This window comes from Kogia breviceps, chromosome 9, assembly GCF_026419965.1.
Source record: "Kogia breviceps isolate mKogBre1 chromosome 9, mKogBre1 haplotype 1, whole genome shotgun sequence".
Classification (NCBI taxonomy): Eukaryota; Metazoa; Chordata; class Mammalia; order Artiodactyla; family Physeteridae; genus Kogia; species Kogia breviceps.
Window position 1 is genome coordinate 13,959,403 of NC_081318.1, and position 21,607 is coordinate 13,981,009.

The window sequence follows — 21,607 nt, forward strand, 5'->3', positions numbered from 1 at the left end:
CACGTTGGCAAATAGCTGGACTGGACATTCGAGAAAGGGATCCGGTGCATGTAGCTCGGTTGTGGGTGGGAGCAGGGGCCAGCTGTTCCTGTGGGCATTGTGATGGGAAGAAGTCAAGAAGACCTCTCAGATTTTCATGCAAAGAGGTAGTAGGATCCAGAGCAAACGTGTGTGTGTGTGGGGGGGGGGAGCGCTCTGGGGAAGCATGGCATGCTGGATGCAGGGAGGACGAACAGAAGCAGCGCTTGCAGCAGTGGGTACGGGAGACCTCTTCTCCCAGCTCTCCTGCAACAGCCTACACTTTGTAAAGGTGGCTCAGCCTGGCTACCCCAGCCTTGCTTGCAGGTTCCTGCTCTGTTATTTATACATCAGCCCCTTAACGCTGTTCAGATGTTAAGTAGAGGAAGGTGCTGCGAGCTGGGTCAGCAAACAGGCACAGAGGTGGAAAGAGCAGCAGCCACGATCACAGGCTGCTGGTGGCAGATCTGGGATTCAGTTTGCAAGTTCTTTGTTGTATTTGAACTTCTCAGCAACACAATAATTACTTTTACTAAAATTCACCTCTGTATTTGATCAAAATTAAGATAGGATGTTCTTTAAAAGAAAAAGTACACTTCAGCCTCTATCACTTTTCTGCGCATGAAACTTATAAAGTTAGTAGTACCCTACCTAGGAAAATTGAGGCATGATAAAGCATTTGAACCACCTTTGAAGTTGAGCTTCTGATGAATGTTATTCTCTAAGTTAAATGAACCAATCGCTGAAAAGGGCCCCGAACTGGGACCATCAGGACCACTCACCTGAGCATCCATGTGTCCCCTGCCCTATCGATTCCTTCCATCCTGAGGCCAGAACTTCTTTAAAAACCCCAAGTTCTGAATCATTTTGTCAAAACTATGTTTTCACTCATTTATCAGCAATCCCTGATTGAGAGAGGTGGATCCGTTGCTCAAACACTATTGGCAAAGTCAAAACTAAGTGCAACAAACATGTATTAAGCATTTAGGAAATGTTACGTAAATGGCCTCTTTTATACTCATATGCCAGGCACGCTTTCAGTTGCTTCGGTGATGTTTTTCCAAAAATCTGAATTTCCAAATGAGGGTTTTCTTTGAATTAGGGGCTGGTCATGACTTTGTCAGCGGGAGACAATCCTGATGTAGACGCCATTTTTTGGACCTAGGGCAGATTTGGATTCTAGCTGCAGCGGTACCTAAAATAGAGGAAATTAAGATATTTGTCAGAGTTAATCCTATCGACAGGAAAACTACCTCAGAACGGGGCCTGAAGCAGGGTTGTGGGAGTTCGGCTGAGGGCTGCGGGCTGGCATGCTGCGGGTGAGCAAAGCAGCTTCCCCAGGGGGACCTTGAGAAGCAGCAGAGCTATGTCTCGGGCCAGGTGTTGGACTCATCACCTTTCCCGTGTTAATAAAATACCTCAGGGGAGGGCTCCCAATGTATCCTTCTAATAAGCCTGCCCAAGGTGGGAGCAGCTCACTTTGCAGATGAAGAAATGGAGGTTCAGAGAGGCCAAGCGACCTGCCCAAGGGCACATGACTGGAAAGTGGTGAGCAAAGCCTCAGACTCTCCTCATCTCCCCTCATCTCTCACCCTGGGGCCCAGCCAGTAACTGAGTAGACCTCCACTCCCCAGGGGCTTGGGGAGAGCTCCCTGCTGAAGGCTCGCTGCCGTTCAGAAGGCTTTCCTTATGTCCAGCTTAGGCAGACTGATGGAGGGCTGGAGACTTGGAAGAAAAGCCAGAGAATTACTGAAGAAGCAGGGCGTCCTCTTGAGCTGCGTGTGAAAGGACTGTTCAGTGGCTACCATGAAGCCTTTAAAGGAAAGAAGGGTCACGAGGCCCTAGTGCTGGGGCCGGGTGGGCTTTCAGATGTCTTTGAGAGTTCAGATGGGAGACCAGTTATATGCTCAAGAAACAAGACGATCTAGACCTGCCCTATCTCGTACGGTAGCCACCAGTACATGTGGCTGCTGGATGCTTGAAGTGGGGTTAATGCAAATGAGGGGCAGAATTTTTTACTTGATTTGATTTATTATTAACATAAATAGCCGCACGTGGCTAGTGGCTACAGTATCAGACCGTTATAGGCACACTGGAAACACCATTGGACTTCAAAAAAAAGCAGAGCTCTGTTGTGGCTGGCAAAGTCACAGGGAGGGCTTCCTGGAGGAACCAGCGCCTGGGGTGGGGCTAGGAATAGGAGACGCCCTGTGAGCAGGGCCTCTCAGGGGCCACTTCGGGATTTGAGGGAACACCAAAGGACTTGGAGGATGGGATAAGACTGGGGGTGCGGAAGGGGGAGGGATGGCGTTCCCGAAGGAGCAACAGACTGAGCAGGCAGGGAAGAGTGGGTGGGAGGCTCTCGGAGTGGGAAGTAGGGGTGGGGAAGGCAAAATGAGCTCAGAGTTCTCCCTGGACCCAGCAGGCTTGGGACTCAGGGCTGGATGATGAGCTGGGGAGTGCCAGGCATAAGCAGTGTTCTGGGACATTGGTCTGGCTGCTGTATTGTATGTCAAGATCAAGGGTAAATGAGACAACCCCCCAGAGGAAGCCGTGTAGCCATGGAATGCCTAAGGCAGGCAGGGTCCTGTTCTCCTCTGCTCCTTCATCTTGATTGGCTCTCTGCCCCCAATGTGCCTCTCCCTCCCTCCCTTAACCATCAGACCTGTATGGACATCATCACATCCAGTTCCTCAGCCTTTTGTATTTCAACCCGGCTCATTCCTCCCCAGCCAGCAGCTCGCCCCAGTCTCCCTGTTTGTCAGAGGCAGTGCCACTCTCTGAATCTAGAAGTTGTTACCATCTGTCATCGTGTCCTTATTATCTGTCCCCTTTCGCCCTCCTGTCCAGGTCTGCAGCCGTGCTGAGGGGTTGTGAATAGGCACGGAGGAGATCACTGTTGGAGTTGTGTGGGGAGCAGCTGATACTGTGCAGAGGCTGCTACATGTAGAGGAAAGAGGGAGGGCTTGAGAGTGAGCGAGATCTGGTTTGAACCTCAATTTCTTCTCTCTCCGGTGATTCATTCCTTTGTTCATCACTGTTTGTTGAATGACTGAGTGGGCACCCGCCACATGCCTGGCCTGAAGCTGGGTGCTGGAGCCTCCAACAATGAATAGGACAGTCTTTCAGTCCCTGATCTCAAGGTGTCTGGAGTCCAACTATGTGACGTCAGGCAAGTTACTTAACCTCTCTGAGCTTTATTTTAGCTCCTCATCTGAAGAATGGGAATCATATAATTTACTCTGCAGGGTTACTGGGTTCTCTTTGCTGAAGAGGGAAGAGCTACAGCATGGTGAGGCCCAGGCTTGCTGTACAGAGGACAAGAATGATAATAGATAACACAGACTCGGGTTATGTGCCAGGAGCTTATCTGAGCACTTAGGATTGACTCAATCCTCACCCCACAAGAAGAGGGAGGAGGTGTGACTGTTATGGTCCCCCTTGTACAGATCAAGGAGCTGAGACCCAGAGAGCTTAAGGAACTCGCCCCAGCTCACGCAGAGCTGGGAAGCCACCGCAGGCAGCAGGGAACTGGGGTGGGCACCCCTTGCGCCCGGAGCAGCAGGGCTCACCTGAGTCTCGGGACAGGCTTCGAACCGGAACTTGCGCAGGACATGGAGCAGTGTCAGCTTGACCTCCAAGAGCCCCAGTCTCACCCCGAGGCAGCTCCGGGGACCTGCCCCGAATGGCAGGTACGTGAAAGGCCGCTGGCGCCGCCGGGCTTCGGCCGTGAACCTACGGGGTAGCACGGTCAGGGTTGGCCCGGGTCACCACCTCCCTTCAGCCACTGGCTCTGACCGAGGGACCCCATCATCTGAGACCACGCTCCTACCACGTGAGGCCTGATCCCCACCTCGGTCTACAGGATCATGTTTTTTCCTGGACCGGTCAGTCCCTAAGGCTTTGGAGCTGGTGGCCACTCATCCATGTGCTTCAGTCCGGCTCCCCTCCTCCTGTCCTGCAAAGCCCTAAAGGTACCGCTGAGTTAATAGAATCACCTGGAACGTCAGCATTGCCCTCTCTGCCTCTCCTGATGAATTCACTGTGTTGTTAATGAGCTTGCAGGCTCACTAGAATCCAGGATGAAAGTCTCAAAGAAACCACAGCTCTGGTTTCACCGAACATGGCTCCAACTTCCCCAGTGGCCGGCCGGCATCCCCTTCCTAAGCAGAGTCCCTGGGCACCAGACCCCTCTGGAGGCCATGTCCTGCCAGTTTGTCTCTTGATGCCATGCCAGGCAGCTGTCTCCCTGCCCACACTCGCCTTTCTGGTTGAAGCACTGAAACTTGAACCCCTGGGGGTGGCAGTATTTGACCCACTGGAAGCTCTTCTTCAGGATGAATTGCCGTATCTGCTACCAAATGACAGCATTTGCCACGTGTGTTCTGTGACAGTAACGCTACGTGACAACCAGTATTTTGTAATACCCAGCTCACTTATTACTACCTCTGGACTTTATGGGCCCAAGAAGCCCTTGACCCACCTTTTCAACATCATATTAATGCACTTTTTGTTTTCAAAGGTGATTCTGTAAGCCTTGCAGCTGCTGTTTATGTTTCTTGATATTTACCATAATTCCAGGAGCTGCTGGGCAGCAGAATGTTATTTATCTGGGTCCCAGGGACCAGGTTGTAGAGCTGGGGCCGCATTAACAGGAAGCTGGAGCCACTGACAGTGGGAACAGAGCTGCAGGCTGGCTAGCCCACCCCCCCAATCTGCAAGGAAGTGGTATCCGTCGACTCTGATGAGGAGGGGGTGTTGATGCCTGCTCAGACACTTTAAATTGGGAGTCTAGAAATGAAATCTAGACAATGGACCAAATCCATGCAGGGGACAGGAGGGAGGATCCAGGTCTACCATGTTAGGGTAGCTGGATCTCATGAATTCCTGGAGAAATTGTTGATGCTCTTGTATTGGAACAGGCATTAAGTTTTTTAAAAAGGAAACAACATTCTGCTACTTCTTAATGCATTCCTGAAATGTGTCCTTATTTCTTGGAACAAATAGTGGACACCCATTTGAAGTTGCCTTGTTGGGCTTCCCTGGTGGTGCGGTGGTTAAGAATCCGCCCGCCAATGCAGGGGACACGGGTTCGAGCCCTGGTCCGGGAAGATCCCACATGCCGCAGAGCAACAAAGCCCGTGCGCCACAACTACTGAGCCTGCTCTCTAGAGCCCGCGAGCCACAACTACTGAAGCCCGCGTGCCACAACTACTGAAGCCTGCGCGCCTAGAGGCCGTGCTCCATGAAGAGAGAAGCCACAGCAATGAGAAGCCTTTGCACCGCACTGAAGAGTAGCCACCGCTCGCCGCAACTAGAGAAAGCCCGCGCGCAGCAACGAAGACCCAATGCAGCCAAAAATAAATATAAATAAAATAAATAAATTTATTTTTAAAAAATTGTCTTGTTACTTGCGTGCAGTGCTGTGGAAATGCTAAGTCTCTGGATTATGTTTTGGGCTTTTAAAAATGGTACCATTATTTCCTTTAGAAATTATGCCTAAAAAATGTCTCTCTGACTGCCATGACTTCTGACTTTTGGGGGACTTTACTAAATCTGTGTTTCCAGGCAGGCGCCTCCAATCCCCCCACACTCAGGTACCCCAGGACCTGTTTGAAGGGGACAGTGCTCACCTCTCAGGGTCGAAGGTCTCAGGGCACGGCCAGTGCTCGGGGTCATGGTGCAGGGCACCCACGGCCATCTCCAGCACGGCGCCCGCGGGGATGCGCTGCCCCAGCACCTCGCAGTCCTGTGCCGCCTCCCGTGTGAACCTGTGGAGACACGTGGGTCACCCCCACCTTGAGGCAGAGCAGACGGGGGAGCTCCAGGGCGGCCATTGCTGGGGCGAAGGTCTGCAGTGTGGGATGAGGCTGGTGGACAGGAGGTCCCACCTTCTTCCCGGGGTGGCCGGGATAGGGACCCACCCCCCATCCCACCCCTTCTTGGGCCATTAACCCTATGCTGCTCTGGACCCTGCAGTCTCGAGGTTCCTCCATTCCTTCCTTCAGCCACCCATCAAGACCGAAGAGCCCATTTTACGCTCGGTGTTGCGGTGCACAGGTGCCTTGGAAGTGGAGGCTTTGCAGGATTATTCCCCCAGCCACCTCTCCTCCTTCTTCCCATTCCCACTGGGACTTCTTTCCCCGCACACACCCCCTCGCTTTACCTTCAGGAGATTTGGGTTTGAAAATCTATTCCCCTTCATTGTGTCGCTATGGAGAACTGCTACTAGAGAGGAAAACGTCTTGGTCAGATTGTTTATTTTACCAACTGGCAATGTTATAATCCCATTTATGTTTTATTTGAAAAGGCTATAGACTATGTATGTTTGCATATGAACATGAAGTTTATGGAAGAATACCTAAACTTCTACCATCACCTCCTCTAAGGGATGGGACTGGGGTGGAGGATGGCAGGGTACCAGGGGTGCCAGTTTTTTCTTTGGATCCTTCTGTATTTCTTAGGTTTTTTTTTTTTTAAGTAGAAGCATATCATTTTGGTAATATAAATAATTATTTTAAAAATTAGAAACAATCTAGGATGGCTTTTACTTCAGGTTGCAGGACTCGGCTTCCCTAGATATCTCAGAGGAGATACAGTTATTCTACTAATTACTGTTATACTCTGTTCCTGCTTATAAAAGAAATTAAGAGTACCAGCAGCTCCTTCCAGCGTTCATCACTCTATTATGAGCCTTTAATATATCAGGAACATGAAAGGCCAGGGCTGTGAGACCCCCATTCAGATCCGAAGCTACTAATGCAATTAGTATGTGCTTGGGGCTAGTCACAAAACACTCTTGCTCAAATCAGAGCGGGCAGGGGGCTCTGATGTGCACAACCTCAGCTCTGAGCAATCAAATAAGGATATACTTTGACTTCCTTCTTTTTCACCTTTACCAGAAATAGCTTGGACCTGGATGCAAGACGCCCTAAAAGCCGGAAAATGGGGGCTTCCCTTATGTAAGTGGTTGGGCCTCCTATCTGGCTAGACTGCATACAAAGCCAGAAAAATCTGCTGAATTATACTGCCTGGATTCCTGGATTGACATTAATAACACTTCAGTGAGAATTGTTATGTTTTCCACAAAGGCCGTGTTGAGTTTTTTATGGATGAAGGTGTCAGTCAAGTGTGTCAGTGTTTGGGAAAAGCGAAGCATTTTTCTAAGATTAAAATAATAAAGTAGGGACTTCCCTGGTGGCGCAGTGGTTAAGACTCTGTGCTCCCAATGCAGGGGACCCAGGTTCGAACCCTGGTCAGGGAACTAGATCCCACAGGCATGCCACAACTGAGACTTTGCACGCCACAGCTAAGGAGCCCGTCTGCTGCAACTAAGGAGCCTGCCTGCCGCAACGAAGACCCGGTGCAACCAAATAAATAAATATTTTAAAAAATTAATAAAGTAATGGGGACTTCCCTGGTGGTCCATGGTTAAGACTTTGCCTTCCAGTGCAGGGGGTGCAGGTTTGATCCCTGGTTGGGGAGCTGAGATCACACATGCCTCGTGGCCAAAAAACCAAAACATAAAACGGAAGCAGTATTATAACAAATTCACTAAAGACGTTAAAAATAGTCCACATCAAAAAAAATCTTTTAAAAAATAAAATAATAAAGTAAAATAAAATAAAAAATAAAATTCTCACTGTCCCTATGTTCACCCCCAAATCCTATGCCCAGGGCCAAAGCAAATTGGCCTCTTGTCTGGGTGAGAATAATGATGACTTGCCTCTCTCACTTCTGTTGTTTGATAACAGAAGTCAGCAGAGTGATATGATTAAAAACACCAGTGGAGTAGGTATGGGGAAGGGAGAGTGTGGCTTGCCTGAGATTGGAGCCAGATGGGGTCAGGCCATTCAACTCTAAGCTCTGTGCTTCTTGTTCTTTACTTCATACCTTACGCGGCACACTGCCTGCAGGGGTACTGCATTTCTACATCTACTGTCCCACTGATTCTCCCAACACTTCTGGGGTAGGCAGAGCAGGTGTTGTGTGCCCTCTGAACACACAGGAAACAGAAGCCCAGAACAGTCTGGAACTTACCCAAGATCACACAGTAAACTAAGGGCAGGACCCAGACTGTCTTGACTTTCTGTCTAGACTCGTTCCGTCATCATGGAGCACTGGCTCTATATTTTTATTGGGAATTTTAACGAACTCATCCAGATACTCTGGTTTCTGTCCTGTTCTGTCCTGTCCTGCCCTCCAGATACTCTCAGATCGCGAGCATCCTGGTTCCCCAGAGCAAGGCCTTCACTGACTTCCTTTTACACTTTGCTGTTTATAAAGGGTCAGAAGGAAAATTGACTGCAGAATTTTGGTGTTGAAGAGACTGCTGACTTTGTCTCTCAACATGTCATCTATACAAGGTCTCATGTGATGAATTCTTGATTGAGTTTAGATCTAGGAAATGATGTGTCTTTGATCAATTTATACACTTTCCTCCCACTAGAGAATCTAACTTTTCAGCTCAGCTGGTTTCCCTCTCGGCCAGGAGTCGCAGCCACCAAGTCTGACCCTAGTTATTGCCATCTCTGGGGTCCTGTAAAGGATTCTTTCCTTTAAACAGCCTTTGTTCTGTTTTATCACTGAATGTCTTATTTTGAATTTCACGTGTATAGCAGCTGCCCGTAGTTCCCTTGGAAGGAAGCTGGTATAAATCATTCAAAAACAAAGATTGGATGACAGTTTGCTCTGAGGCTCCTAAAGAAGTCGGGGAAGGCCTGTGGAATCAGGTCTTAATGCTGGCGTCAAGAGAGCAATGAGGCGAGCCCTGGTGTTCCTTGTCTGCTCCCAGACCGGGAGACTGAAACCATGTGTGCTTGAGGATGATGTGATTTGACTCACGTCCCAGGAATTCTCTATATTGGCTCTGGGTCTGAACATTTTGGACAATATCTACAACCACACTCTCTATGATATTTTCGGTTTGGAATATAACTTTGAGATACCTACAAATCATCCACATTTTCTCTTTTTAAAATGGCAAAAGTTATCTCCATATGGTTTATGTGGTACATTACTTCATAGAGGTGCAGAGTGGAATTTATGATATACAGTTAAATGCTTTGTGCCGCTTCTGTTTCTAGAACCTGAAACCTGGCAATGTTTCACTCTCTAAGGGCCTGGGGACCTAAGTGGAGACCCTGTGCTCCATGGGATGCCTCTGAAACCAAGGGTAATCATCACTTAGACCCATTAAACTTGCCTTCGTTGATCAAGCTCGCTTTAATTGTTGCTACAGAAAAAGCTGCATGTCCTGCAAGCCTCAGGTAGCTTAAACAATAAGATGTTTGCCCGAGTTGTTTTTCAGGAGCTTGAAGTCAGCTGTGTCTAGTTGGAGCTTGAGCCAGTTAAGACTGATTAAGACCACCGACCCTCCAATTGGGCATGCGCGAGTGTTCGCTTGGTGACCTCTTGACGTCAGAGGGCCCAAAATTCCATCCTCGGAACACGCTGACGCAGACGTTTTCTGAACTTGGGTCCCGTGGAGAAGCTTGTAGCTTAGCTGCACCTGTGCAGAACTACGACTGCCTCACCTTTTTCTTATCTCCAATCATTACCTTTTCCCATACTCCCAGGGTCCACCACGCCGCAGCTTTATCCCATAAATACCCTGAGCCCCTTACTATCGGGGAGGCAGATTTGAGATTTGTTCTCCTGTCCCCACGCTTGGCTACCTTGTGAATGTATCTCTTCTCTGCTGACAACCTCAGCATCTCAGCACTTGGCTTGCTGTGCGTGGGGCGAACCAGCCTGGTTCGGTAACATCTTGGTTTGGGGGAATTTGAAAGAAGCAGAAGACCTGATTCCTGCTCTCACGGCACTTACAGGTTGGTGTGACTGGATGACTGCACACTGGTGAAATGTTGCAGAGCAGCTGAGAATTATCCAAAGATATAATATGAAGTAGAGTTAGTGTGCAAAGTGCTGGGGGAGGAGAGGCAGGGAACGGGTGAGGCTGGCCAGGTTTCCTGGAGTGGTGAGTCTCGGATCGGAGCTCTGAGGATGGGACGGGTGTGGAGTGCTGGAGAATAAGAAGGAGCGTCCCAGGCCTTGGAATTTCCCCCTGGAATATCAACTCCAAGGGCTGGCATTTTAACTGTTTTGGCTGATTTCCCAGTGCGGGGCACAGAGCAGATGCTCAATAAATGGTTGGTGAATGATTCAATGTACAGACCAGGGGAACAGCAAAAGCCATCTAAGGGCTAAGAGGTCAAAGAGATCGGCTTGGGTTGGGGAGGAAGGTCATGTTAAGAAAAGACCAATGACACTTTGAAAACATGGTTCACATATAGGAATACAGGCTGGACATTTATTGCTATGGTGACCCTATGTCAGGCATGGCGTCCAGTGCCCCAGGGGATTAAAAAACCCAAGTTTCAGACCTCGACCTCCAGGAGTTTCGGTCCAGCATTCTTCATAACCCAGGTGGTGACAGACTGAGGACTAACAGGGACCCCAAACAGTGATGCTGAAGGGGTCCTGGGGTGCAGGGGCCCTGGGGTATAGGCTTACCTGAAAGCCGGTGGGTACATCCTCAAGGTCTCTGCAATCACCATGTCCAGGTAGGGCAGGCCTTCCTGGAGGCTGCAGTACTCAGGGGCCGGCTGATGGAGGGGTGGTGACAAAGAATGATGAGTTAGACCGAGTCACACGGTGTTCTGTCTTTTCCGCTAACTTTAGAGTCCCAGCTCCAATGTTTGCAAAGACTGAAATGGAAACCCACAAGATGAAAAGTGATACTACGCAAATTGCATTAGATTAGCACTGTACAGAATATCCTGCATATTCTGTTGTGCTTGTTTCACAGTGCTGTGTCCATCACTGAAGATGAGCAGGCCAGGCCTGGGGCTGCGGGGCCTTTGAGTGTCAGAGAAGTTTGTAATAAAGCAATGGCAGCAGCTGCACTGCTAGCATTTATTGAGAGCTGAAGATCTGGCAGGCTACATATTGTACACACTTAGGAGGAAAGAAATTTTTACATATTGAGATATAGGAAAGCCAATCTGGCTTATATGTGAGTTAACTTGAATTTTATGCTAACTAAAATAGCCTGTTTGTGGCTTACAAACATACATTGTACATCTGCTTTAATTATTAAAGGAAAGGGCACACTGACCAGAAGTAAAGAATGTCCATGTTAAAAACAGAGAGTAGGGCTTCCCTGGTGGCGCACTGGTTGAGGGTCCGCCTGCCAATGTAGGGGACACGGGTTCGTGCCCCGGTCCGGGAAGATCCCACGTGCCGCGGAGCGGCTGGGCCCGTGAGCCATGGCCGCTGAGCCTGCGCGTCCAGAGCCTGTGCTCCGCAACGGGAGAGGCCACAACAGTGAGAAGCCTGCGTACCGCAAAAAAAAAAAAAAAAAAAAAAAAAAAAAAAAAAAAAAAGGGACGCCAATGCTTGTACTTCTTCAATGATAAGTCTCCCTTCCCAGGTGCCAAGGCCATGTTGATTTGCTGTGTACTTGCTGGTCTGTTTTTTGGTTTGTTTTTTTTTTTTTTTTTTAACCTTGAAGAAATGTAACCCTGAGCCGTTTAATGTTCCTTGTTCTGACAAGATATAAAACTGGGCTGAAAACCATGCTTCTCCAGAACACTTTCTCAGAGTCATCTGGGAAGTGGGCTTCCAGGCTAGTTCTCAGTTTGGGTCAAATAAAACTCTTTTATGTTCTTATTATTGATTTTTTTCTTTTTTTAAAATTTATGTTTTTTGGCCGTGCCACATGGCATGCGGGATCTTAGTTCCCTGATCAGGGATCAAACTCGCACCCCCCGTAGTGGAAGCGTGGAGTCTTAACCACTGGACCACCAGGAATGGCCCTGTTTATTTTTGTTGACACTTAATTTAATGCTCCAGCAAACCAATGGAACAGCTGTTCTCCCATCTCTTAGATGATGGAACCTCAGAGAGGTTTTCCCATGGTAGTAATGTGCACATCATAAAGTTAAAAGACCAATAGTAACAACAAAAATCGCCCCATCTAGAAAGGATCAATGGTAACAAAAACCCAAAGAGCTACAATAAATCAGTAAGAAAAGAAACTCATCAGAAAAGTGGTCAAAGGAAATAAGGAGGCAAAAGACAGAGCAAATATGAGTTGCCGTGATGAAAAATACAAATTAAAACCATGAGATTTGGTTTTCACTCATCAGATTGTAAAAAGCTGGTAAGTGTTGATTAGGTGCTAGGGAGGAAGGTGTGGAGAAGCACGACTCCAGCACCCCATGTTGGGGAACCCTAGCATCCCCTCAACAACTTCCACTGGGGTGGCCCTGTCACTCTCTGGCCCTCACCCCGTGGCCTGAGGAGGAGGTGATGGTGAACTGAGAAGCTGGATGTGGGCTCCCCTGTGAGTGGGGTGAGTTAGGGTGGGGTTATAGGAGTTTATTAGCTGCTCTGCTGGTTTCCCCAAGGATATCCCCCAGATCTTCCTGTCCTCTCTCCCCACTCCCAACAGAGCTGGAGTGAAGTTACCTGCCTGATGGGCAACAGCCTCATCTTTCTAAATCAATTAATGCTAATCAAAGAGGAGTCTTCAGTTTGGGAGGTTGGCCTGCTTTTGTCCTCCCCTCTCAGGACGGCAGGGGGCAGCACTTGAGGGCAAGTCCATCTTGCGGGCCCTGCAGTAGCTGCCACACGGCTGCCCTGCGTAGGCTCTATTCCAGTGGCCGTTAGCGATGTGCATAAAATACAGTGTTTTATGCGGGGACAGGAGGGCCAGAGCGGAGAGTGATGGGGCCAGGACACGTGGAGGCTTGACGTCCCTTGTAAATACCTTAGCTAATCTATTAGAGTCTCGCCATCAAAGCAGTGTGGCCATTAATAATGTGAATAAAATACTGAGTAAAAAAAGTCCAATTGCAGAGAACACGTACCGTCTAATGTTTACAAATTTGAAGGGCGAAAATGAAAACAGTTGGGTTTTCCAACATTCTCCATCTTCATTTCTGGGAACTGTTGCTTCAGAAGGTTCTCTCTCGACCCTACACTTCCACCTCCATCCCAGGCCACGAGGGCGGGCCCAATAAACACGTGGCCAAGGAGAGGGGCTCTGTGCTTGGGGTTTAATGCTCTGTGGGTTGCCATCTGGAGATTCTTAATCGTCATTATCTTTGAATTTGTGTTTTGGGAGTAGAGTCTGAGGGGACCATGGAGCATGAGCCGGGGGCTTGGAGCCTTTCCCACAAGTGGTCCCACCTTGGCCGCCTCCCCGGGATGGGTTCTCAGCTGCCTGCCGTCTTGCCCCGGTGCCTGGGGCCCAGCCCGGCCGGCCGTCTCTGCTTTGCCCTTTGACCACTGTTGCCCTCCACCCCTGGCAGGGGCCTGGGCTCAGGTACAGAGAGGGTAGGAATGGGGTGCATTTACCCTGAAGCATCTCGGGGTGGGCACATGTCAACCGTCCCTGCCCCGGGCTGACAGCACCACGGCTGTGTCGGCCCGGGCAAGCCTCTGCCCACCCCTGGTCCAGGTACAACACGTGTCCTGGCATAGACGTTTAAAGATCTCTGAGGGTCACAGCCTACTGTGGGTTGGGGGCTGGGCCTGTGGGAAGGGGGGATGCCTGGCTCCACTTCCCTAGACACTGCCCCAGGATTCATGGGCCTGGTGGCTGGCGGGAGAGGGCAGGGCTCCTGGGTACCGGTGAGGGCCTGACTCTCCCAGCCCAGCCTCTGTGCCCACCCCCCAGGGTGAGCCCCCTTGGGGAGCCCGGTGCACCCTCTTGTCGTCCTTCTAGTCATCAATAGTTTGGTTTGTCTTTGTCTCTTCTGTCTCTTCTTTTACATACAAATTATGTGATTCAGTGATTCCGCATGTGTGTTAAATGTTCTGATATTAACATTTAAAACTGTGGCGTTGCATGATCCAGAGATGAGTGGTGAAATTCATGCTAATAATGTAAAATTTAGAGTTCTCTTTACTTAGACTGGTATTAAATAGAAAATTTTAAAAACCACTGTGATAATTTGAGAGATGAAAGAAGATAGGAAGCACTTTTATATGTACTGTTAATGGCACTTTCCCCTGCTTGTTTCGTGTTGCCTCAGGTCCGACAAATTCTACAGTCAGCCCTGCAGGCCACGGTTGATTGGACCAAGAGTGGGCCTCTGACATGAGGGCACCAGCCTGGACATTTGGACCCGAGACAGAGGAAAAAGGAGTTTTTCTCCAGCAGGTGGAAGCTGAACACGGGTGAGTTATGATCTGTTGGTGGCCACGTTCTGCCTTGGGGATTAATGAGCAGAAAACACGTTTGCCGTGAGAAAGAAGCAATGAGTTAGATGTGTGGAGAAGCAGAGGCAAAAGACAGAGACAGTTTCCTGGTGTCCGGATTGCCATCTGCTCCTGGCAAGTGGTCCTGTGGGTGGCATCTCAGTACTCTTCCAGTAAGTTCCCATTTAAAAAAAAAAAAAAATTAATTTATTTTTGGCTGTGTTGGGTCTTCGTTTCTGTGCGAGGGCTTTCTCTAGTTGCGGCGAGTGGGGGCCGCTCCTCATCGCGGTGCGCGGGCCTCTCACTGTCGCGGCCTCTCTTGTCGCAGAGCACAGGCTCCAGATGCGCAGGCTCAGTAGCTGTGGCGCACGGGCCCAGTTGCTCCACGGCACGTGGGATCCTCCCAGACCAGGGCTCGAACCCGTGTCCCCTGCATTGGCAGGAAGATTCTCAACCACTGCGCCACCAGGGAAGCCCTAAGTTCCCATTTTTGACCTAACAGAATTCAGCTGTCACTAGGTTATCTGCAGCCAGAGGAGTCTTAACAAATGCAGAAACGTAAACAAAACAAAACAGTGGTACTGTGCACCAAAATATAGAACTATCAACATATCTCAAAAAGAAAAAGAAACCAGATCTGGGAGTAGCATCCCTAATGAGTCAGTGGTATTGGTTCCTCAAACAAAATTGGCTGGGAAGCTGTCAGTACTTGAAAGAGAACTTTTATAGCTAGGGCCAAGGGAAATTTGTATTATAAAGTCAAGTCTTCATTTATTTTCCCCAGATGAGCTTTTCACCACTTCTTAGCTTGGGGCTCAAGATACACATGTCAACATCAGCGTGCTGGTCCAGCAGTTCTTGATGTGGTCGAATATTAGAAGTGACCAGGTGGCTTTTAATATATAAGGATGCTTGAGCCCTGCCCTCCAGGGGTTTGATTGTTGGTCTAAGGTGGGGGCCTGGGTACTAGTTCTGTGCAGCCAAGGGCGTGAGACCACTGCATAAGTCTGTCTGTCTGACCTGCCCCAGTGATCCTCTCTGCTGGAGGCGTGGATGGATGGGGTTGGGGAAGGCTCAGGCCTCTACGTTTTAACCAGATCGAGGTGAGGCAATGCAATTCACTCACTCACACACCAGTTCACCCCTGGGGACCTGTTTTTGCCCGCCTATCGTTCTTTCAGGAAAATCCGGGATGGGGGGGGTGTCCTGCACCAATCCTGCCAGCAGAGGGCAGCAAGCGTATGGCAAATGCAGACTCCCTGCGAGGCTGGGCTCCTGCTCAGAATCACAGACTGAACCCAAACGGACCTTGGAAATCTTGAATCCAAATTCTTCATTATAGAGATGAGCAACGTGAGACCCAGAGAGGAAAGGCTGTGCACTCAAAGTCACACAGATAGAATGTGGAGTAGAAAAGCCAACCCCTCAGGAACATCCACTGGTATCAGGTGCTGGGCTGGGTGTTTGGGATCCCACAATGAGTAAGTCTCTGCTCTGTGGGGAAACAGACTTCTGAGCAAGTCATTGTCCTGAACGTGGGTCATGTTACCGAAGGGGCTTTTGGGGGTAGCAGGAGAAGCAGTCCTGTGTGGGAACTCATTTGTTACTTATTCATTCCACTGCAGAGTTGGTGCCTACTGTTGACCAGGCACTGTGCTAGCACCGGCGTGTTCTCGGATAGGTTACAGTCCGTCTCAGGATGCAAACCAGGGCTGCAGGTTATAGAGTGGTGAACACAGGTGCTGTGGGAGAGCAGACGAGGGACACACATCCCGGCATTTGGGATCGGGGAAGCTGCCAGGAGGAAGTGATGTCTAAACGGGGATATTTATGATGAATAAGAAATGCCAGTGAAAAGTAGGTGGGCTTGTTTGGGTGCTGGTTCAAACAAACCCAATGTAAAAACAAAATTACAACTCAATCATGGGACTTTGGACCATGAGTGGATATTTGGTGCACTTAGGAAATTATGGTTCATTCGGTTTTTAGTGTGAGGATAGTATGGTGGTCATGTTTTGTTTTGTTTTGCTTTTTTTAAAGCATTAAAAAAATTTAAAATTTATTTTTGGCTGCTTTGGGTCTTTGTTGCAGCTTGCAGGCTTTCTCTAGTTGAAGCAAGTGGGGGCTACTCTTCGTTGCGGTGCGCGGGCTTCTCGTTGCGGTGCGCGGGCTTCTCATTCCGGTGGCTTCTCTTGTTGTGGAGCACGGGCTCTAGGCGCGCGGGCTTCATTAGTTGTGGCACGTGGGCTCAGTAGTTGTGGCTCGTGGGCTCTAGAGTGCAGGCTCAGTAGCTGTGGCGCACGGGCTTGGTTGCTCTGCGGCATGTGGGATCTTCCTAGAGCAGGGATTGAACCCGTGTCCCCTGCATTGGCAGGCGGATTCTTAACCACTGCTCCACCAGGGAAGCCCCTGGTTGTCAAGTTTTAGAAAAGAGCCCTTTTCTTTTTGAGATATATACTGAAATGTTTGCAGATGACATGTATACGATGTCTGGGATTTTTTAAACAATGGCGGTGGGGGAGGGTGGGGAAACCGGAGGGGCCATAGCCGCTATTTGTTGAAGCTGGGTGATGGGTACACAGGTTCTCAGCTATTCTGACAATTTGTACAGGTTAAAGTTTTCCTTCATGAAAAGTTAAGATGCTACAGCCAAGTGAGATTTCTTCTAGCTATGCTAGGCTATTTCAAAAATCAATCAATGTAATCCACTACATTGGCAGGCTAAAAAAGAAAATGATGTAATCTTGTAACTTGAGAAAGAAAAAGAAAGATACCTATATAGTAGAACTCAATCTGTATTAGTGGTTACTTTCTCCTTGGTGGAAGAAATATAAATTATTTTCTTCATGCTTTTAAAAAAATCAGTTTAACTGGAATAACTATGAATTGCTATTCTGAAAAAATAAAATTTGAAAATACAAATTTTTTAAAAAAATGTGTTAAATAGAAATTGAAATAGCAGTAGTGTGTGGAAGAGCCCATGTGAAGACACTGAGATGTGTTAAAGAATTAAATATGCTTGTGTCAGGCTGGCTGACTGGGAGAGCTGCTGTTCTGGGGCATCTCGGAGGATGTAGAGCAGCACTCCAGGCGCAGGAGAGAGAAAGGCCTCTGTGCAGGGCGACCTGGGCCGGGGCAGACGCGGGTGAATGCAGGGGGCATGGTTCCTGATGGGGGACGTGGCCGTCAAGAAATGAAATGGAAAAGGTGGGGGTGCTGTAGGCACACTGCATATTTTTTCTTTGCCATCTAGCAAAACTAACAATTAAAAATGGGAGTGGGAGTGGAATTTATTTGAAGTGAAAAAGGGAAAGAAAGGGAAGTTTAGTCAAGAAAGTGCTCTTCCTTGGAAGAAAAGGCTGGTGAGCTCACCCCAGATGTTGAAATAGAAGCCGCGTCCTTGCAGGCGGGAGGCTGGGAGCGGGGGCTGAGCTCTGTGCCAGCCCTGCCTGTGCTGTCACCCCGGCCATGCCAGGCCCTCTGTCTATGCTGGTAAGGGCCAAGGGGATCTGCTTGGCCTGGAGTGTTGGGGGACTTGAGAGGTCTGAGCAAAGTATTTCAAGCCAGTAAGCACTTTAAGCGTCTGGGTTTCCAAAAGATAATGTTAAAAATGGATCCCCTAGGGCTCTCTTGGGAGCCTGTAGCACAGACCACGTTACCCAGAATTAGAATTGGGAGGAACCTTAAATCAATCTGCCTCTCCCCCAACGAGGATGCTCGTGCAGCCTCTCTCCCTGACCTGGGCCAGGCCTCGGAGCGGTCACCAGGTCCTGCCAGGGATTCTGTCCTGGATCCATTGCCCAGCGGCCCTGGCCTTGGGCCAGTCACCAAGGCAACATCAACAGGTCACCTGGTCTCTAAGTTCCAGGTCATGACGTTTCCCCACCCATCTCTCAGAGCAGAGCCAATGGGATGGTGAAGGTGGAAGGTCTCCAGAAACTAAGGTACTAGACGAGCAGACAGTACTTCTGGCTAAACGTATTTGGAGTCAGGAGCGTGTTTCATCACGAGGCCTCTGTTCTACGTTTTAAACTCTCCTGTAAGGCCGTTATACAATTATACAATCCTGTAGAATTCACTTCAGCTGGGACCGATTCTGTAAAATGAGTAACTGTACTCTTAGAAGGTTGCGAATAATATTTAATATTGGGAAATACTGACTAACTCTTAAATATTGGGGAAAATAGAAACAAAAAAAGCAAACGGAATCTTTGCCTGGTGGTTTATGTTCTCAATCCAGAGTTCTTTAATTTTCAGGGAGACTTTTTCATCTATATTGGATCTTTCAGTAGGTAGTCACTGCTAATTTTGTTTCTTCGTTTCTTGGTCTCTTAGTCTTTCTATCATTTAGTTTAGGCTCTATAAACCAATATTTAAATGCTGCAGCTAAACCTGATGGTTAAGGGAACTCTATGGAAAAATCTACTGATAAATACTTTTTTTTTTTTTGCGGTACGCGGGCCTCTCCCTGTTGCGGCCTCTCCCGTTGCGGGGCACAGGCTCCGGACGCGCAGGCTCAGCGGCCACGGCTCACGGCCCCAGCCGCTCCGCGGCATGTGGGATCTTCCCGGACCGGGGCACGAACCCGCGTCCCCTGCGTCGCCAGGCGGACGCTCAACCACTGCGCCACCAGGGAAGCCCTGATAAATACTTTTAAGTAGGAAATATTGCCCTTGCCTATTAATCTCACTTTGCTCCATTTGGATTTTTTGTGTGCCATTCTCTCTGCAAGTTACACACAGACACACACACACACACACACACTGAGTCACTCACACCTACACGTACACCTCACGCTGGGTGTGTGCTGATATGGAGTCTAAATGAGAAAAAGAAAATTAAAATGTCATTGATTTCAAACAGATTTTTCTTGGAGGTTCAGGGACCTAATAGAAAAATTAATATTTTCTTATTTTCCTAAAGGAAATAGAAGTGGGGGGCGGGCTCAGTTTTGTTCCTCCCAAGAAGTAGCAGCAGCAGACAGTATTGCTAAGTGCTCACCTGCACGTGCTGGACGTGGTGCTGCATCGGTGGGCGGGGTCATGCCTGCCCTCACCTGCCCGCTAGAGGCGGGGAACTTGTAGTCCCGTGAGACTTGGGGTTCCAGCCGAGGGGCAGCGGGGGCAAGACAGCCACGGGAAAAATCAAGGTTTCCACGTGCACTCCTTCTCTGGGGAACACAGACTATAAGATGAAACCCTACCGTGGAAAACCTGGCAACTCTCGCTTTGCCCTTTTGCCCACTGACCCGGGAGAAAAGCCTGCAGTCCCCGGGCCTGGGCTCTTCACAGACCACTTCTTAAACTGGGGTGCTGGGGTCCTTCCAGCTCTGACTCTTCAGCTTTGACATCCATAGGTGTTCTGAGTGCGTTGTTTCAGGCCTGGAGCAAGAAGCAAGGGGGAAGGGGGTGGGGCAACCCAAGAGGGGTGGCATGGGGCGGGTTCCTTTCTCTCAACATGGCTGGCTTGCCTAGCCAATGCCCAGACAGTCCTGTGTGCTGGTCTAAAGAACGTGGCAGATTTAGATGTAGACGGGCAACCCTACCTTAGGAAAGGTAATTAGGAGAGTGTGTATGGCATCTATTTATATCCACTTTCAAAGGAATGAGACAGAACCCGTATCACATAAACACAGGGATTATTCCAGGTGCTCTTGTACTCTGAGGCCCAGGCCATTAAGGGATTAGGTGAGGAGATGCAATGAAAGAACATAAACCACACACACACACACACACACCACGGTGTCAGCCCTCCCCGCCAACGGCCCTGGGTTCAGCTTTGTTGATGCTGCTGACCCTCCGCTGGAATTCCTGTCTGCAGAGATCTGTGATAACAATGGTACTTCCCCTCCTGCAGTACTGTACTGCCTTCTGAAGGATTTTTACATCCCTTAGACCATTTGGTCCTCACAACTGCACTGTGAAGCAGGTAGGGCATTTTTGTTGCCTATTTTATAGACGAAGAAAACCGACTCAGAGAGGTTAGTGGCGCATCCGAGGTCACGCAGCTAGTACATGGCAGAGTCAGAACTAAACCCAGATCTTCAGATTCCAAGGATTTTCCATCATGCGTTGCTACCTAAACCTCCCTCCCTCTCTCCTTTTATCCCCCCTCTACCCTCCCTTCATTCCTCCCTTACTTTTTCCTCTGTACATTTTCTGGAAGAATAACACGCACACAGAAAAATAGAACACAAACAAAAGTGTAACGCTCAGTGACTTTTCACAAAGCACACCTATGTCACCAGCATCCAGATCAAGACGCAAAATATTTCCAGCCCTCAGAAATGCCCCCAGGACCCCTTCCAGTCATAGCCCCCCAAAAGTAACCATCATCCTGACTTCTAACACAAGAGGTTACCTTGCCTTTTAAAAAGCTTTACGTAAATGGAACATCCAGTACGATGGCTTTTGCACCTGCTTTCTCGTGTTCACCGCCGCGTCTCTGAGACTCATCGGTGGTGTGGGCTGAGTTGCAGTGTGTCCATTCTACATCTGTTCATCCTTCCAGCTGTGGATGGACATCTGCGTGTCCCCAGTTTGGGGGCCATTATGAATAAAGCAGGACATTTTTTTTTTTTTTTTGCGGTACGCTGACCTCTCACTGCTGTGGCCTCTCCCGTCGCGGAGCGCAGGCTCCGGACGCTCAGGCTCAGCGGCCATGGCTCACGGGCCCAGCCGCTCCGCGGCATGTGGGATCTTCCCGGACCGGGGCACGAACCCGCGTCCCCTGCATCGGCAGGCGGACTCTCAACCACTGCGCCACCGGGGAAGCCCAAGCAGGACATTCTTGTATGTGGCTTTCAGCGAACGTAAGTCACGTTTCTGTTGGGTATGTACCTAGGAGTGGAATTGCTGGGTCACAGGGGACGTGTGTGGTCAGGTTTAGTAGATACTGTGAACAGTTTACAAACTGGTGTGTGTGCTGCCTAAATTTTAACGGTGAATTAGTGGAAAGGCAGCTCGTTGACACCCCCGTCCCCTCTATTGACTGTCACTGTGTGTTCCTCCCTTCTTCCCTCTGCTGGCTCCCTCCAGTGTGCTGGAATGTAACCACCATCTCTATTTCAGGAAAAGGTTGAGAGAAAAAATAGTGTGTTATTTTGGGAGCTGCGTTATGTATTCCTAGAGTGTGTATGGCGGGGGTGGTGGTGGTGATAGGAACAAATAAGACATATCTAATTACCTAATTTTAAAATTGTCTCAATTACCAGACATAAGTCCTCATGAGCGTAAAACACATTCCCAAATCAACTAGATTCGAGGTTTTGAATTATCTGCTGTCTTGTACTATTTAGGATTCGGTTCTCTCCATTAGCACGGATCGTCCAGAGTTGATTATATGTGATGTTTAAAGAAATAAGCCCCTAAGTAAACGA

At 49.0% G+C, this 21,607-nt stretch overlaps 2 protein-coding genes across 4 annotated transcripts in view; one reads left to right on the forward strand and one right to left on the reverse strand.

Moving 5' to 3' along the window:
- PARP12 (poly(ADP-ribose) polymerase family member 12) overlaps positions 1 to 2,959 on the forward strand; it is a 46,964-nt gene extending 44,005 nt beyond the window's left edge. Inside the window, exon 12 of the mRNA XM_067042002.1 lies at positions 2,869 to 2,959. Within this exon, the coding sequence (XP_066898103.1) occupies positions 2,869 to 2,885 (17 nt within the window). The 3' untranslated portion in view covers positions 2,886 to 2,959. The remainder of the gene's footprint in view (positions 1 to 2,868) is intronic.
- TBXAS1 (thromboxane A synthase 1) overlaps positions 550 to 21,607 on the reverse strand; it is a 150,747-nt gene continuing 129,689 nt past the window's right edge. The window contains exons 10-14 of one of the 3 annotated variants that reach the window (XM_059074894.2): positions 10,534 to 10,625; positions 5,652 to 5,789; positions 3,551 to 3,753; positions 2,819 to 2,944; positions 1,041 to 1,213 (exon numbers count right to left, since the gene is read on the reverse strand). In XM_059074894.2, coding sequence (XP_058930877.1) covers positions 1,128 to 1,213; positions 2,819 to 2,944; positions 3,551 to 3,753; positions 5,652 to 5,789; positions 10,534 to 10,625 — 645 coding nt within the window. In that variant the 3' untranslated portion in view covers positions 1,041 to 1,127. Of the gene's footprint in view, positions 1,214 to 2,818; positions 2,945 to 3,550; positions 3,754 to 5,651; positions 5,790 to 10,533; positions 10,626 to 21,607 lie in introns of all 3 variants that reach the window. The other 2 variants (XM_059074896.2, XM_067042003.1) reach the window with 2 other exon arrangements.